The 16,963-nt window shown below is 37.2% G+C and overlaps 9 protein-coding genes across 9 annotated transcripts; 7 read left to right on the forward strand and 2 right to left on the reverse strand.

Moving 5' to 3' along the window:
* Window positions 1-1,836: 1,836 nt before the first annotated feature.
* OCT59_012115 (uncharacterized protein) lies at window positions 1,837-2,067 on the reverse strand (the record flags this gene model as incomplete). Its single annotated transcript, XM_066134248.1, has 1 exon — window positions 1,837-2,067. The coding sequence occupies one exon, from the start codon at window positions 2,065-2,067 to the stop codon at window positions 1,837-1,839; it is 231 nt and encodes a 76-aa protein (XP_065989532.1).
* Window positions 2,068-2,525: 458 nt separating this feature from the next.
* Window positions 2,526-5,836, forward strand: OCT59_012116 (uncharacterized protein; the record flags this gene model as incomplete). The annotated part of the gene is made up of 2 exons (XM_066134249.1): window positions 2,526-3,818; window positions 3,869-5,836. The coding sequence occupies 2 exons, from the start codon at window positions 2,526-2,528 to the stop codon at window positions 5,834-5,836; spliced, it is 3,261 nt and encodes a 1,086-aa protein (XP_065989533.1).
* A 479-nt stretch (window positions 5,837-6,315) lies between these two features.
* OCT59_012117 (uncharacterized protein) lies at window positions 6,316-7,636 on the forward strand (the record flags this gene model as incomplete). Its single annotated transcript, XM_066134250.1, has 2 exons — window positions 6,316-6,484; window positions 6,597-7,636. 2 exons carry the CDS (start codon window positions 6,316-6,318, stop codon window positions 7,634-7,636), a joined length of 1,209 nt encoding a protein of 402 aa, XP_065989534.1.
* A 585-nt stretch (window positions 7,637-8,221) lies between these two features.
* OCT59_012118 (uncharacterized protein) lies at window positions 8,222-9,237 on the forward strand (the record flags this gene model as incomplete). Its single annotated transcript, XM_066134251.1, has 3 exons — window positions 8,222-8,597; window positions 9,066-9,127; window positions 9,196-9,237. 3 exons carry the CDS (start codon window positions 8,222-8,224, stop codon window positions 9,235-9,237), a joined length of 480 nt encoding a protein of 159 aa, XP_065989535.1.
* OCT59_012119 (uncharacterized protein) lies at window positions 9,207-9,521 on the forward strand (the record flags this gene model as incomplete). Its single annotated transcript, XM_066134252.1, has 1 exon — window positions 9,207-9,521. One exon carries the CDS (start codon window positions 9,207-9,209, stop codon window positions 9,519-9,521), a length of 315 nt encoding a protein of 104 aa, XP_065989536.1.
* A 196-nt stretch (window positions 9,522-9,717) lies between these two features.
* Window positions 9,718-11,165, forward strand: OCT59_012120 (uncharacterized protein). The gene is made up of 4 exons (XM_066134253.1): window positions 9,718-10,192; window positions 10,257-10,597; window positions 10,683-10,767; window positions 10,835-11,165. The coding sequence occupies exons 1-4, from the start codon at window positions 9,796-9,798 to the stop codon at window positions 11,062-11,064; spliced, it is 1,053 nt and encodes a 350-aa protein (XP_065989537.1). The 5' UTR covers window positions 9,718-9,795; the 3' UTR covers window positions 11,065-11,165.
* An 81-nt stretch (window positions 11,166-11,246) lies between these two features.
* On the reverse strand, window positions 11,247-11,798 carry OCT59_012121 (uncharacterized protein; the record flags this gene model as incomplete). The annotated part of the gene is made up of 1 exon (XM_025320820.2): window positions 11,247-11,798. The coding sequence occupies one exon, from the start codon at window positions 11,796-11,798 to the stop codon at window positions 11,247-11,249; it is 552 nt and encodes a 183-aa protein (XP_025170457.2).
* A 538-nt stretch (window positions 11,799-12,336) lies between these two features.
* OCT59_012122 (uncharacterized protein) lies at window positions 12,337-14,083 on the forward strand (the record flags this gene model as incomplete). Its single annotated transcript, XM_066134254.1, has 2 exons — window positions 12,337-13,864; window positions 13,950-14,083. The coding sequence occupies 2 exons, from the start codon at window positions 12,337-12,339 to the stop codon at window positions 13,970-13,972; spliced, it is 1,551 nt and encodes a 516-aa protein (XP_065989538.1). The 3' UTR covers window positions 13,973-14,083.
* Window positions 14,068-14,884, forward strand: OCT59_012123 (uncharacterized protein; the record flags this gene model as incomplete). The annotated part of the gene is made up of 4 exons (XM_066134255.1): window positions 14,068-14,574; window positions 14,657-14,677; window positions 14,741-14,758; window positions 14,845-14,884. The coding sequence occupies exons 1-4, from the start codon at window positions 14,105-14,107 to the stop codon at window positions 14,882-14,884; spliced, it is 549 nt and encodes a 182-aa protein (XP_065989539.1). The 5' UTR covers window positions 14,068-14,104.
* Window positions 14,885-16,963: the final 2,079 nt, after the last annotated feature.

The following is a 16,963-nucleotide window of genomic DNA, read 5'->3' on the forward strand; positions in this document are numbered from 1 at the left end:
ACGTCAGGACACGATATAAAGCATTAAACTCTACTCTTATAAGCAAAGGTGGAGTAACCATTCCCCTATACTTCCATATTACCATACTAGGTTAGATGTATTTTAGTCATTTTAACTAGACATTTCAGTATAGTACATTAAGTATAGTAAGAGTCCAAACTCCATTTTTTATAGTTCAGAGACAATCAGCCTGCACAGGTAGATATAATGGAGCTAACATCTAGAAGGCTTTTCATAGTAGTTTTAACTGGTATAGTCTTATTTAAAGCCCACTATAGGTTGTGATTATCATTCCAGTCAACCATAGTTTTTAATCCCCAATAGTATAGTAGTGACTATCAGAACAGTAAGCTCTAAGGGTATAGGATCCTCCCTATATTATAAATGACTTACCTCAGCCTAAGGTTGCCTGCCTAAACCTCTTCAAAATTCTACGATTAGTTTCTCTAAAATTTTACTATAGTTTTATTATAGTTTTGGCAAGATTTTGGCAGTTTCAGCATTTATAATAAGTTTCATCAGTTTCACTTTTCTCTAGAGTTTCGCCAACTTTTTAATAAAACTTTTATATAATTTCAGCAAAGTTTCACCATTTCGACATTTTGCTAACTTGCCAAAACCCTCTAGTTTCTTCAGCAACCTTATCTCAGCCACCTAGGGTTTACTAGCCAATACATCAAATATGCTGAAGAATCGAACTTCACCTCAGAACCTTATATATCTGTAAACCAATAAACATCAAAAGTTTAAACCTATTAGAAGGTAAACTACCGCAAAGATATTGCACATAGGACTTTACCATCTATGAACCCTATCTAATATGCAAAATTCACAATAAAGTTTAACACATCCTTAGTAGTATTGTAAAGTAACTACCAAAACAAGAATCTACCTAAATAATATGCAAGCAGTGACTATCTAGACAGGACAATTGACTTACTATTGCTTCATTTTTAGAACAGAGAACACCATAACTTTCTGTTAAAATGTGCAGTATACCCTATGAAAAGGTTTTATACTTAAAATATACTTAAAATTTTATTAAAATATACTTAAAATAAGTATCAATTTTAATTTGTGATATACTTATAATATACCTAAAATATGTCTAAAATAGTCTTAAAATATACTTTTAATATACTTGTTTTTTGCCCAAGTACTTAAATTATACTTAAAGTATAGTAGATAGATCAAGTAGGCATCACTATAATTATAGTGATGCCTACTTGATCTATCTACTTACATTATAGTGATGCCTACTTATAGATATTAATACCTACTTACTTATTTTTACGTGTCTATGCCCCTTCTGATGCTTTATTGCTACCCATCTGTTTTCACTGGTCTGTGACTGTTTGGTTGCTAAACAGGGCGGAGGTTTGTTTTTCCATTTTGAAGCCTTTTAACAATTGTATAGGAGTAAAGTTGGGTTTTCCACTCTATGACCCTTTTGATTACCATATTTGAGGTCGAGGGTGTGGTCCATTCGCTGGCCTTTTAAGTTGCTGAAATGGTGTAAAAAAATCATCGGGTGGCGCAGTTAATTTGCGGATCAGATTTTGGCCGGCACTATGGCATAATTTCTGGCCGATCTTTAGGGCGGAATATCTTGGCTTCCTGTGATTAGCTTCGTGCGGTTTTGTGGTCATTTGAAAGAGGACGTTGAGAGCTTTCCAATGATGCTAAGATCGCATGAATTGGATGCCTGGATGCCGAGTTATTACGTCTCAAAGTTTTTGAAAAAAATATGGATTATAGTGCTAAGCAAAATTAAGCGAATCTATACTGCGCCTTACTGTGCCAGTCACGTGATACTGTTCTGGTGCCGGAACACCCTCACATAGTTGCTTCCCTCTCAATTGCCATTTCTTGATTGCCGGATGAGGCACAAAATGCCGAATTTGCAATCCATCTATTTGCCGAAGATATTTTACAATCCATTCCCTCACTTTTTGATTCAGCGGATGAGCACGAAGTGCCGAATTGGTGACCTAGATGTGCAATCCTGCCTTCCATAACCCTTTTGATTGCCAAGGATGAGGCACGAAGTGCCGAATTTGTGCCCATTCTTGCAATCCCGCCCTTTATATGCCCTTTCTGATTGCTGTGTGAGGCTCATGCGAAGTGTCGAATTGGTTCAGGCTATATCGCTTTCATATCTTTTTTCGTGTATTCTCCTGAACCTTTCTGCCTTTCCAGTCTCTTTCCTGCCTATCGGTGGTAGGCCACTCAAGTGAAATTTCTCTTTTCTTTCCTATATATAATTCTGCTTGAGTGGGTTACCATAAACTTGCTTGTTTTCGCCTTCTAGCTCTTGTTCCTGTATAGTTTCTACTCTGGGATACTTTGGAGTACTACTACATCGATTACTTTTAGGCATTATTATATTGATTACTTTTGGTACTACTACTGATCCAGTATTTTGCCCGCGCTAGTAAGCATATTCGCTCAAAATTATATAGAATTTTTATTTTGAACTTTGCTAGTTTCTCTGTTATTTTATACTGCTTTCTTGCATATACACCATGCTTCTTGCGCAAAAAAATGCTGGGCCTAACCCCGGAGTAATAAAGCTTTTCTCAGGCTTAACTGACCTTAATTATAAGCCTGGTCATAATAATCATGTGTATTTCCAAAACTTGTCTATCAGTAAAGATGATGTCGCTCTTCTAGATACTTATAATCCTAAAGAGATTTTAAATAAATATATAGTTCGGGTTGCAGGAAAGGGCTTTACAGTGGTCGATCATCCATCCGAAGTTTATGGGTTTTCTGATGCTCACGAGTGCATTGATGGGAATTTGCCTCTCTGTCTGGTTCTGGATATTGATGCGAGGCAAAAGCCCGATCCCATGAATCCTAAATTTCCTTCCTTAGATGAGAGTAAAATTTCTCGTGAAGATTTATTATCCAAAATCTTAATTGCCTGTGTCGATATTATAAATACTGATTTAAAGCATTTTGCAATATTAGATGCTTTTACTTTAGCCAGCTCGTCTAATGCTAATAAATGCAGTTGGCATATTGTATATAAATATGCACGGTTTATTGACTACAGAGATCTTAAGGGTTTTGTGGAAAAAGTCGCTGATAAGGTTGGAAAACCATACTCAAAGTTTATTGATATTGGACTTTATAAATATCGCTTTAGTCTCCGGCTCCTTGGATCAGCAAAGGAAGATAGAGTTAAAAGACCTGCGATTTCTTCAGTTAAGAAAGGATATCACAAGCTAGAAGATTATTTAGTTCAGCCTAAGTGGAACGCTTCTGAAATCTGGCCACGGACCTTTTCTTCTGAGAAAGAAGAGAAGAAATTTCAGCCCATCGAAGATGAAACCGCCTTAAGTAACGGAGCCAGCTTAGTTATAGCAAAATATGGATGGCTTGAGATCGGAAAAATTGGGAATGGATTTGTCCACTTTCAAGCCCAATTATATGAAGTATATCCTATTTGTGAAATCAAACACGAGAAGGATCAGTTATATGGCTTTCTTCGAAGTAATGGCTGTTTTGTACTCAAATGCTATCGGCAGAAAAATTATAAACCAGATCATAAGGGATTAGCGTTTGGAAAAGTGATCGAAATTTCTGCAAAACCTAAGAGAGGAATAGTCGAAAGAATAGGTGATGCTATATCAAATCCACGCCCCCTTGTAGAATTATCAGAGACAATGATTAATGTAGAAAAATTAAAGGATGCTCCAGAAGTATATCCCGATTTCTTGGGTATTGAGAAAACGACAACACTTATTCGTTCTCCTCCAGGAACATGGAAAACCACTACATTAAGAGAGATTATTATGGCATTGAAAAATAAGGTATATGATCTCTCTTCTTGCCATGTTATATCTGGGTTTCTTACCGAAAGTCTCTTAGTAATGAATCAAAAACGAAACTTGATGAGCTAAAAGCATCTGGTTTTCGAATTTGCAATTATCAAAATATACAAGGAGACTTATCTATAAATGAGTGGGATATTATCATAGTACAGGTTGAGAGTCTTTTTCGTATCGAGTTTACAGCCCGTCCATTTGTAGCTATTCTTGATGAAGCTAATGCCATTATGCGTCAAATGTCTAGCGGTACAAATGCACGAGAATCTGAGAATGCAATACGTGATGTACTAAGATCTGCGAGACATGTTTTGGCCATGGATGCTTTTGCAAATAAATCAACACTAACCTTCCTCCAGACTTATCGTGGTGAAAATATTTGCATAGTTGATAATAAGTATCAGCCTCGTATAGGCGAGACAGTTGAATTTATTTATGATCCGAATAGCGGAGCTGAAGCCATGCGAATAGGATATGATCTTTTGAGGCAGGGCAAACGTGTAGCATTCGTATCTACTGGAGTAGTGATGGCTAGAGCGCTAGTAGAAAAAGCATCTAAGTTGTTTAAACCCGACAATTCTCCTGTTAAAGCCCGTGCATATTATGGGAATATGGATGGGAAGCAGAGACAAAAAGACTTCTCTAATATTGATGTTGCTTGGGGTGAGCTTGACTGTGTAGCTTACACAAATACAGTGGAGGCGGGAATATCATTTGAGGTTACGGGCCATTTTGATATAGTTATAGCTATTACAAACATCGCCACTCCAGTTCATGTTGAGGCTTTTGCACAAATGCTTTATCGAATTCGTGACTGTCCTCGTCGTATTGTTTCTGTGTTTTATCAAAAAAATTCTAATGAACTTTTTCGTCCACCAGGTCGTGAAAATATCCGAGCAGAACTTGAAAGTGCTCGACCTAATAATTTGCCTACATCAATAAAGGGTCACCGTGAATGGGATAGCAACGCCGTTTTTTATAAAATCGATGAATCTCCTGCTGTAATAACATTTGTCGAAGTTGAGCATCAGAAACGGCTTTCTGCGAGATATTTTATTGAGAAGCTTTGTAGTCTTATAGCCAGTACTGGTGCTTCTCTCCAACTAATAAAAATGGATGAGAGCCGAGGAGTTATAGGGAATCGTAAAAAAGTCTGCAATGAGGTTAGGGTTGAAGCATTAGTTATCAAGGAAACAGATTTTGATGCGGTTGCTACTTCCCGGAATCTTGATCTTGAAGAAGCTGAAAATCTTAAGTTTGACCAAGAACGCTCTATCCCAGATACTATGGCACTTAAACGTTTCTATATGCGAAATATTTATGGTAAAGATATGGATGATAAGATTTGGGATAATCTTTGCAATAAGAAGTTTGTAAAATATTTTAGTCCGCCTGAACCTCAGAAACATTTCTTGCGGTTATCTCACTTTCGAAAGCAAGGCTATGATGAGGAAAGTGCAATGAAAGGGTTAGAGGCCAAAGATATTGCGCAATGGGAAGATAGCCATTATAAAGCTAGATATAATTCTGAAAAATCAGTAGCGGAGGACTTGCACAAATCATATTCAGCTAATCATTGGAAAGTTATAAGAGAACTCTTTCAAATACTAGGCTTTACCGGCATAGATGATAAGCGTATTCTTTCCAGTAATATAATATCAGAAACATTCACACAATCCTGCGAGAGGTTTATAAAAGTCCTGGATCAATCCCTATTACTCTTCGGATTTAAGTCTCGTGCTAAGGTAACATCGGATCTTAATTCAGCTATAAGGGCAATTAATGCAATTGCTGGAAATTGGTGTGACTATACTGTAAAGATAAATAGGAAAAAAATAGGGCCTAAAGAAAAACAGGTTTGGGAACGTTCATATCAAATTAATCGGCAACCATATGATGGTCTTGGTTTTGGAGATAAAGGTGCGCCAGAGCTTCCACCATATAGGCTGAAAACAGATAATGATATTCAGGAACTCTTTGATTCTATAGGGCAGGACAAATAATATTTCAGCCCAGATAGTTATTCAGCTAAATCTTGACCATATTAGATTCTGTTTTAGTTTTTTTACTTTCGCGCCAGGCACGGTCATAAAATCTGCTATGCGTGCTACAGATTCCAGTATCAGAATAGGTTCCCTGCCCGCAGATAGGGCATATTGTTCTAGGAAGGGCATTATAATGTCTGGCGCATCCTAATTTACTCATGCTTCCTTTTCCACAGTTCGAACCATCTCTCTTGATGTATTGGCAGATAAAACGACCCATACGAGGTAATTTTAATATTAATAATCTTAAAACTTCACTTTCACTTTTATTATAGATATTTAAAAATGCGATGTCTCAGCGGGTCATATCTCCCAAGATATAATCAGAGAAATGCTCATGCAAATCACCTTCGGCCAGGTGGGATATAATTTTTCGAATTGAATTTTTTCTCACATAATATAAGTAGAAGAAACAACTGAAGTCTACTTATATCGACATGTCTACTGCAGAACCCACTCAAAAGACCCAGAAAGTGAAAACTAATAAATTCGTTTTGATTCTAGAACAGTTCTTAGAAAGATATAACTTATCCGCAGAGTCCAGCCCAGAGCAATTAAGCGAACATGCCCCTGAACTTAATGCTTTACTTCCAGATTGGAAGGCCCGTAAGTGCGTTAAGGAAGCCCTTGCGAGAGCGGCTGAAAAGAGAAGTGCATTTAGCAAAGAGCAGAAAGAGGCTCTCGTGCCAGATCAGAGAAATATGATATATTCAGTCAGGGAAAAGGGCTCAAGAAGTCGCTAAAAGTGAAGATAAGTGGGATATTTTTATTAATACTTTAGATTTGGGACCAAAAGGAAGTAAGGATGGAGTAATTGATGATAAGGAAATGGTTGCTTCTAGCTCAAACCAATCACGATTTCGTAAGTATTTAGCAGAGTACGGGGCCGATCGTGAACTTATTGATCGCTATGCCAAAGATTTGAAGACCACTACAGCTTCCAATAAAATCCAGCAAGAGCGGACTGAGAAGCGCTTGGCTAATCCAGGTAGAACTCCAGAACATTTCACCTTTGAGAAAGTGCATAGGAGACTCCAGAATATCGATACTTCTAAAATTCCCTCTATGCAGGATCTCGCGGATGTGATAGTGATGCTGAGCATGAGGCCTGCTGAAGTATCATCTCTCCAGATTATTAATTACAAACCAGATTCTGAAGATCCGCCAGCGTGGTATAAAGCTGGTTATTGCGGTCGGTATTGCACTGGATGTCGCAAACAGAGAGATAAACCGATGCCTATGCGCTTACTCTCTATGGAAAAGGATCTAGAACGTGCTAGGGAATTACTTACCTGGATTCAAGACGCTATTAAGGCTGGGAAGTTGCGTGATCCAGTTTATACTGAAACTGAAAAGCGTAATAATGTGCCATTTGCCAAATTCATAAAGAGTTTAAAAACTAATCAGGACGAAGATGAGATTACCCCCGAGCTTCTAAGAAAAATAGGAGCTAAACACGCCTCGATGGTTCATGCCAGTCCAAATAAAACCCCTCAACATCTCGACAATCTTTCAGAAATCGCATTAAGACATAAAATTAACCGTCTTGATGCAGGAAAAAATTACGCTTTGGGTGATCCAAAATCGAAGAAGGAGCCCAAATCTGAACCAGAGACAGGTGATGGTCCAAAACCCCAAACACAGGCTTCTTCACCTGCATCTCAGTCTAGAAATAACGATCCAAAAAAGTCTCAAACAATGGATATGGATTCAATGTTAGCAGAAATTGATGCAATGTTAGCTGAAATTTGGAAATAGACGAGCTATACACAGCGCCTTCGGCCAGATTGTGCGATAAATATTCAGTTTATTTTTTTCAGATATATAAAAATGTTAAGAAGTGATATAGATGAAATGCCAGGTTGATTAATCAGCCCTCCCTTATTTCTCATATTTGTTCAGAAAAAGAATAGATTAATTGAATCGGACAAACTATCTGGTAATGGCTAAAAAATCAAGAAATAACAGGCGCAAGACAATGGGTAAGTTTACTACTAATCCCACACAATATTTCTCCCTATGCAATCCAGCCAAATATGAGCACACATATGATAGGGCAACCGGCTTTATCACTGTCAAGAATAAAAGACAGGATAGGATTGTAGGCGTGTTCGATTATCCCGAGCTGAGTGAATATCTGGGAGTTCGATCTAACTAGTCCGGAGCGGTGATCACTTCGCTCGAAAGAAGAATTTGCTGGGCCACTCCTGTGCGACAGAAAAATAAGTGGATCAGCAGTCAGCCTCATGTGCAACATAATTTTCGCATATACTGAAAAGAAGCTATGCACGCTACCAGTACTTTATTTTTTATTAAGTATAATTGATCTACAATATTAGCAAAATGTTTGATGAGGATATAGATGCTGAGAAGGAGAAAGCCTTCGATGAATTTACCAAAGAATATGGACAGAGAGAAGAGGATTGGACTATTTATGATGATTGGTATGACTGGGATGACCTTTTTTGTGAAATTAAGACCCATTGGAACACAAAAGCTGTCAAGTATTGGAGAGAGAAAATACTTAAGCGATTTGTATATAGTCTACCCAGTGTAAGTAATCCAACGTCATTATTCCATGTACTCTTACAATCCAATGTTATTTATCTCCCACAAATAATAAGTCTAATAGAATTGCCATATTATCCACTTGAACTTCGATCAGAAATATGGGGTCCCTCCAGGACCTGCCCGGATGGTATATATTGGTCAGTCCGAGGTCAGTGATCTGGTCCCTTTAGGACCTCTTCAGCTCGGAAGAATTTGCTGAGCCACAGATTGTGTGACAGAAAAAGGCCGATCACCAGGCAGGGTTTGTGCGACATATTAATTTTCACATATATATTCGAAAAACATATTAACCTTTATTCTTTATTTTTTTCCCGAACAAACATGAGGAAAAAATGGCCTGCTTCACAGGCGCTTCGCTTGAAAGGAGGTCTAGTTGGAGCACAGGACCAGCTCTAAAAGTAAATAGTGCCGACAAAAGCATATGTTATGAAAGGCTGAGGACTTTGGAATTTCGAGATCGCCAGGCGTAAAACCAACTATGTCTTTCCGGTAGATCTACATGTGAAAAGGTATGAGAATTCTATTTGCATGTGCCTTCATAGAACTCTTGGCATCATACGACAATGCTAATCACTATTCTTATTTCCTTAACTTCGGCTTGGCGCTCTTTTTCCAGCAAGATATAAAGTATGTAGAGATATGTGGAAGTTCAGCCAACTTTCCGCAAAAATAATTGAGGTATGTATATGCCAAAAGTCATGTTTACTGCAAGCGATAATTTCTCACAACGGGCCCTTGCATTCCAGAAAACGAAAATATGGCCAATATTACTCTCAACTGCCTTATAATTCCCACCGGTCGCTTCACTGGAATTCCAAACAATGATGCTAATCTAACGGTTACAATTCCCCTTGGAAATACAGTCAGAAATCTTCACGCTCAGATTCAACAACAGTTACCTCAGCAATTCAGAAATGTCCCATTTTATCTTCGCGCACTCCGCTCTGGGCTTGTAAATTACGTTGCTATGCGACAAGGGGGATTGATTTCTAATTATTTTGATGAAAATCTCACTGCGGACGTTTACCATGTTCTTATAGAGGATGATGTATATGGTTATTATGACTTGTAATGCGAAATATTCGTGCGAAGCGCCTTAACGGCCAATTTTTATGTATTGTAAGCCGGCTACCGGCAACTATTTTACAGTATTTCATAAATAAAGTATTATTTTATCGAACGTATATGAGAAAGGGTCACGTGTAATGATGCAATGCCTGTGCTACATAAAAACCTATATTAATACCCAGTATTCCCTTTCCCGAACAGATATAAAATTTTATCTCACTCCGAACGTAACACTATTTTTTTGTCCGAGCCTATTATCACTATAAAAACGTAACACTATGTCTTCTGAAACCAGTACACCTTATACTCCAGCTTCCACCTCTACTACTGTTGCTGGAAATGAGACTGTCTCGTTGGCGGACGAAATTAAAAAATATGATACGGCCAAGCTTATAGATTTCTTGCGTGGGGAAAAGGACTTACTTCTTAACGATGCTCATTTCGAAATTTTGCGCAAACGAGAAATAGTCGGTCGAGCTTTCCTCAACATGGACAAACAAGATTTCAGAGATAGTGGGTTTGAAATAGGAACAGCCATAGTACTTGCGGACTTCGCTAAGGAGTGTAAGGAGAAAAAGAAGCGTGCGTTTTCCTCATACCGCAGTTTGGAGGAAGTGTTAGAAAAATACGGCATTAAGAGTAGTAGTATAACGAGCATCCCCCAGTTCACACCAGGTAAGTTATGCACATGCCAACCTTTTTCGTTACGAATAGCAACTCACGTATTCTGAATTTATAGTCCCCCACACAATCGATGAAAAATCTCCAGAGTTTAAGCTCTGCATTGATGACATTCTTCGTAGGATAAAAAACATGGGGCCAGTCGTAGATAGTAATGAGGCTATGCGTTGTGAATACATTTCTACAATCCTTCATACTGCTGTCAGCATCCTCGGAGGATTGGTAATCTTACCTCAGATGAATGTATCTGGTGAAGAAAGTTCCGGCCGTGTAGATTATGCGATCAAGAAAATACTGGATGATTTGCTCGAAGAAATAATATGCATAACCGAAGGAAAGCAAAACCAGCCAGGGAAAGGAGTGGCTCAGAACCTTATGCAATGTCGAAGTTCGTGCGAAGTAAGTAATACCTTTTTTATGTCTAGCCTCCATTCGATTATCCTTCTATCAGAAAATACTAACAAATCCTCATCTGTAAACATAGATGAACTTAGATACGCTCAAGAAAAAGCGTACGGCTGATGAAGCATTCGAGGAGTATGAATATGTCTATGGTATCGTCACAACAGGTGAGAAAATGACTCTAGTGAAGGTTTCTGTTTCGCTTTTGCATCACTAACTCTCACAATTTCTTAGCCACGGACTGGTATTTCATTCTACATAGCACCGAGGCTATCTATTGTACGAGCAAGACTGAGTATCGCATCTCTCTGACTGAAGACGCACTCAAGGACTCAACCGACTTGCGCAAGAATGTGAAGAGGATTTTAGGGGTTATAGTGGGCTTGTTAAGAGATAGGGTATCAGCTAGTGAGGAACCCGCAAATAAGAAGCGCCGTGTAGAAGAAATAATCAAGAAAAAATAATCATGTATATTAGATAGACATCATGTATCACGGGCTACGTCCCGAACATTTGTATTTATTTTTCGCATGTATTAATAAAAAAAAATTTGAATTTTGCAGATAAATATGATAAGCGAAAAAATATATAGTCATGGAACTGCCATTCCAGGGCTATAAACAATTATTTATATCGTAATCACGCCTTAGCAAAATGCTCGCGCTAGAGCCAATATATGTTCTGGCCCTAAAACACTAGTCTTGGTAAATGCATCATATAATGCACCCGGTCTATGCTTCGAAGGAATTAAATTTGAATGATGGAGGAATTTCATAAGCACGTCGTTCCTCCAAGTTTTCATCTCTTCTTGCTCCCAAGTTATTCCTATTAACGTAGTCAAGTTATCAATGGAATAGTTCATTTGGATTAGATTCTGGAGCGAAGATCGTTTATTTTTTTCTAGAGTAAATAGACTCATTCCTCCCATAACAGCAGACTCCACACTAATAATAAATTTTTCACGAATATCTGCTCTAATTGCTAAGACAGATAGAGGCGGAATTAGAGCTGGGTGGTAGAAGTCGGCTAAGGGATCCAGCTCAAATTCACCTACATATATGATTCCAATGTCTTCTAAATAATCTGAGAGTCTATCAACATATTTATAGCCTTCCCGAATCAACTTCTGGAATAGCTTTCTGTTTGGATCGATCCATCGGCCGGTTAGAATGTTGAGTACTGTTTTTTCCGCGTTCATAGATGATGATTTATGCTGTGGTATATGATTAATCGTTTACGATATACTTTTTCCACCACAGTTCAATTAGGATTTTCTCATTTTGAAATTCGAATTCTATAATGTGAAAGGTGCAAGAATATAATAAATGGAACGTCTTACCTGTCCCCACATTAAAAAAGATGGAAGTGTTTGTGGCCGTGTTTGCACTCGCTTGGTGGGATGCTCGCTCCACTGGAAATCAGGTGCAAATAATATGCTAAAATCTCCATGTAGAATATGCGATAAACCTACATTATCTTATACGGGCTATTGCTCCAAGCATGCCAAAAAAATTTATCGTCGCCTCGAAAGAGAGAGGGAGAGGCAACGAGATGTCTTATCGCATATTACTCATTCACTTTAGTGAACAAACATTAGTCCCGGACTTTAATAAAAAATTTTCTTGGCAAAAGTGATCTGTGTGTCAAATTGTCACGCGACCATGATTTTTTTATCTATTACTATACTAACTCGAACTTTTGAACTATCCCATCTCATATAAAAAGTATTATCAAACATGCAATCTGAGATTGATTCATTGAAAGAAATAAATTCGAAACTCTTGGCCGAGATTAGTGAACTTAGAAAGGAGAATGCCGAAGTCAAGGCTGAGAATATCGAAGTTAAGGTTGAGAATGCGAAGTTAAAGCATGCTTTGGAAGAACATGAAGCCAGATTCACGAACCTAGAACAGAGAGATAAAGAAAAGACCAACCTTATTGCTAAATTAGATGATGATATCAGGGAAATCAAACAGGAACAAAATGTTAATATTTTGGCACAAAGCAATACATTCATACCAAAGTCTCCAATTCATTCAATAAGTTCACAATCATCTATTTCGCCAAATATTGAGGGGATTTCAAAGCAATCGGATTGCTCTGATCATTCTATTGAAAAGAATAATGCTGACCCTATATCTCAGGATTTCGATTCAATACCTTTAGATCAAACTAATATATCTTCCGTTGTAGACCAGTATGATACTACCGAATCTAAATCATTGGAGGATGATAGAGAGACGGATTCTTTCTTAGATGAGGTGCATAGGAAGAAGGTTAGTAATGAGATAAGGGAGAGAAAGCGGAAAATAAAACTTCAGCATGAATTAACTACCCAAGACTCATCCTCAGTTACTTCTGTCTCATCCTGTCCACCCACTAGTTCGTGTTCAGGGAAAAATGTTGAGAAACTATGTTTGAAGGAGAGAGACAAACAGAACACTCCGTCACATCAAAAAATCCTCTATAGGGAAAAAGTGGAGCGAGGTTTAAGGCAGGAACTATCATCTTTTTGCAGTAAGGACAGCGATGGTAGGGTGTTTGACATTCAGATTCCCGAATTCTCCTTAGAAGCGATTCTAACAGGATCTAGTAAAATTACAGCACAAACCATAGTCGAACTATTTAATGTAGCAATGAAGGTCAGACATAAGGAGATACTATGCTGGTATTGTTACTATAAAGCGTACGAGGATCGAATTAGGGATTTTAAATCTACGAATAAGATTGACGACCAATCGGCAAGGACATTGGTATACAGCGAAATCAAATCCCTTCTTCCAGACATTACTGACGTGAACTTGCGTAAAATCACTTCTAGAGCTAAAAAGGTTTATGTATTATTCGAGGGGATAGGAATAGATAAAATTCAAGCAGTTACTTATAGCGCAAGTGCTATTTCAAGTTTGATAGAAATTCAGATCCAAGGCATTATAAGTTGTTTTCCCAAGACTTATAAGTCTTCTACGGATGATACAGATGAATGCCAAAAAATGATCAGCGTGACAAATCGTCACGCGCACGTGACTGAATCTTCTGAGGTAAGCGCATCAATGATTTCATCAGTCACACCTCAAGCAAGTAGGACTCATGACCGCACCTATTTTCGCAACAAGATATTGGATCAATATCCTAATCTATATAGAGAATGTAGTAGTGAAAATTTCGATTATTATGGAATTACTGATGAGACATCATGCGGAGTCTCGAGAGAGACCATCTGCCCATTATGCAAATTAGGTCATAATGATGAAGAAATAGAAGGTAGGTATAAAGCCGGATCTTACTTTATTAAGTGTGAACAGCATGAAATTGAGATAACTGCATAGTCTTACCCCCTCAATCAAAGATTTCGGGGTGGGAGAAAAGTGATATATTTCTTACTTGCAGGCTCGCAGGCTCGCAGGCTCCGTATAACAGATAGGTTTTTTTTTCTCACCCTGCAGTTCGAAGAATAAAGGGGCGGGGATTTAAATTGATCTGTGATCATAGAAAAAAGGAAACATGAGCGAATCCAATAAAATATTAACTCCCGAATACCTAGATTGGCATGCCAAATTAAGTGGGCTACCAAGCGTTTTGACAGATAAAATTCGCTTCAAATTTTACAAAAGATATAAAAAAGAAACTGGATGTGAGCCATGGCAATTATCAGAAGATCGCCTTCTCATAAATTCGAAACCAGAAAACAAAGTATCCTATTTAACTTCTCCTGAGCAATGTGAAGAAAAAGGGCCCATCACTTTCGAAGCCAGACCCGATCCAAAATTAATTATTAAGTCCGTCTTAAAGCACTTCCCATACTTGAAATTCGGAAATAGTTTCAGAGGGATTGATAATTATGATTTTACATCACCTCAGCCGTGGAGCTCACCATGTCCTATTTGCGATGGAAAACATGGGAATTATGGATTACATGGCTCATGGTACTGCGAAAATGGGAATCAGTTCCCTTATGATCCTGAATTAGCGAAGTTGTATTTCCAGGATAAGTTGGAATATTGTCTTACCTGCAATACTTCAAGCAATAAACTAAAGTTCGCAATTGTACTGTAGCATAGGACAAAAACAGATCATGTGAAATCAATCACCCGAAAAAATGTACTCATTGCCATGATAAATGCACTGCTGAAATAATAGGACTGTGCAAATTCCAAGGTAAATGAAATTTTGGTCATATGAGAATTTTTTTTTTATTATATTAATATTTATATATCATGCCGAATCTCTTAACAAACAATCAGGATAGTACAGCTTATAAAGAGCTGGAAGGCGCTTTGCTAAGGCAGAACTACTTTGAAAAATGGCATATATTTAGGGGATGGAAGCATGGATGTAAGGTTTGTGAGGAATGTGATCATCACTCACATCTGTATTGCAAAAGGTGTAAGAAGGTGGCGGAAGGAATTTATAAGCGATGTGAATGTCCTCAAGTAATTTGATCAATAAAGTAATGGTGCAAATTTACTAGACATTTTATAATTTTTTCGCATGGAATGAGTGATAGGATTGTGTGAAGCAAAGTGCGTACTATTATTTGTTTGATCAAGTATATTGTAGCTTGATAAATAAATACGCAGTAATATTATAGTAATTATTACATGTATGATGTATCACAGGAACAAGTAATTGTGCATTCTCAAACTTTCTCGCACATTCTCAAAATTATGTATAGCCCCTTGATGATCTTTACATATGGATTATGGATAGCGTTAAATTCTTTATTGTTAGATTTAAGGAGAAGCCGTTGATCAGATTTTCATGATGTGTTCATATTAACGTAATTTTCCCCAAAAGCGTATTCCAAGATCGATCCTGCAAATTGTATAAAAAGGTGATGTCCTGGCTAGTGAATCCTTTTATCTGCCTCATGCAAGTAAAATAAAAATCAAGCAAAAAAATTCAAATCAATCAAGCTTACCATTATTAAAATCATTGATATTAACAATCAAACGAACTTGCATTTTCCACAAAGTCATAATAAAGTAAGTTAGTTTATTGCTTGGCTAGCTTCTTAAAACATGTCATCACAATGTTAATCGATTTTCCCGCCTCTATAGATGTTCCAAAATAAAACGGACATATTACTCTTCTTGTTATGTATCGGCATTTTGATCTTCGCCGAGAAAATCACTGACCATAATCACGCGTACAACTGGAGCAGTATCACAAAAATAAATCCCCGTGATGGGATATTATCTTATCTAATCAATTACATGTGCATCATCGACGCAGTAAAATTAAGCATCTTCACGTGCCGAATTCTTGATACTTGACGCAGTATATACTGACGATAAAAAAATCGAATTACCTTTATTGTAATGTATTAAGCAACAAATTTCAGGCGGAATGGAATGTTATGAAAATGAATCGTAGTGGTGAGTATGAATCGGAAATACGTCTGCATTGATTATTTTTTATATCTCATTGCTAATCTTCGAATTCTTTCTATAGAATCGAAATTACTTCCTCTCAGAAAACTTCTCTTGTGGGAAATATTATTTTACATAGTCTGTGCAGGTGGTAGTGATATAGATAGGCGTAGATATGGGTGGGATAATATATTTAGAAAATCTAGAATAGTAAAAGAGCGTGGGGTGAGAATCTTGCAGTTAGCTATATTGATAGAAATAAATTAGTTATATTTTTGAGAGCAAAGAAAAACTTGATGCTGGGACTCGCACTAAATGGCCTAGGATCCGCGTACTCCCTCCCTCTTTGATAGCATCATACATTTCGCTTGCTACCTCCACTTTTTTATAAAGGAATCGAAAAATAAATCATTGTTTATGTAGTTCTTTCATATGTAAATATGTATATCTTTGAACTCCGAAATATAACATCAGTAAAATCCAATGATGCATAAAAAAAGTATACAAAATCAATTAATCAAATGATGTCATCCTCATAAGATATATAATAATTAGTATTCAAAAAAAATGTTTCTTAAACTTCTTTCTTAAAATTTTAATCAATGTCTTCTTCTTTCATTGATAAAGAAAGTTTTACCGATATCATATCTATCATTCTCGTGATTTTTATCGCGTTCGTGGTCTGTGTGATTATTAAGATATCTGAATTTACTATTTGGATTATTACTTATCTAAGGCTTTCTTTTTGTCGCTTTTAGTTCTTTCCTATTACTTTCGTTCTTCTTTTGATCGCTATTACGTCATACATTGGATATAATATTAGTAAGGGGATTACTTATATCTTCAAGTCATTGGCTTGTTCACTTGTGTAACGTAAAGTCGTTAAAAACGGATTTCTCGTATTAAAAATTTTCATACTCTATTCCAATAACCATGGCGAACATGTCTAAAGTTTATTGCGAGAAAATAGATCTTGAAAACATAGACCTCA

Source organism: Rhizophagus irregularis, chromosome 2 (assembly GCF_026210795.1).
Source record: "Rhizophagus irregularis chromosome 2, complete sequence".
NCBI lineage: Eukaryota > Fungi > Glomeromycota > Glomeromycetes > Glomerales > Glomeraceae > Rhizophagus > Rhizophagus irregularis.

Excerpts from the sequence above, each read along its gene's own strand:
- OCT59_012120 (XM_066134253.1), top strand. The coding sequence starts at position 9,796 with ATGTCTTCTGAAACCAGTACACCTTATACTCCAGCTTCCACCTCTACT. Across the intron at positions 10,193-10,256 it reads CATCCCCCAGTTCACACCAG|TCCCCCACACAATCGATGAA; the intron begins GTAAGTTATGCA and ends CTGAATTTATAG. Across the intron at positions 10,598-10,682 it reads AATGTCGAAGTTCGTGCGAA|ATGAACTTAGATACGCTCAA; the intron begins GTAAGTAATACC and ends CTGTAAACATAG.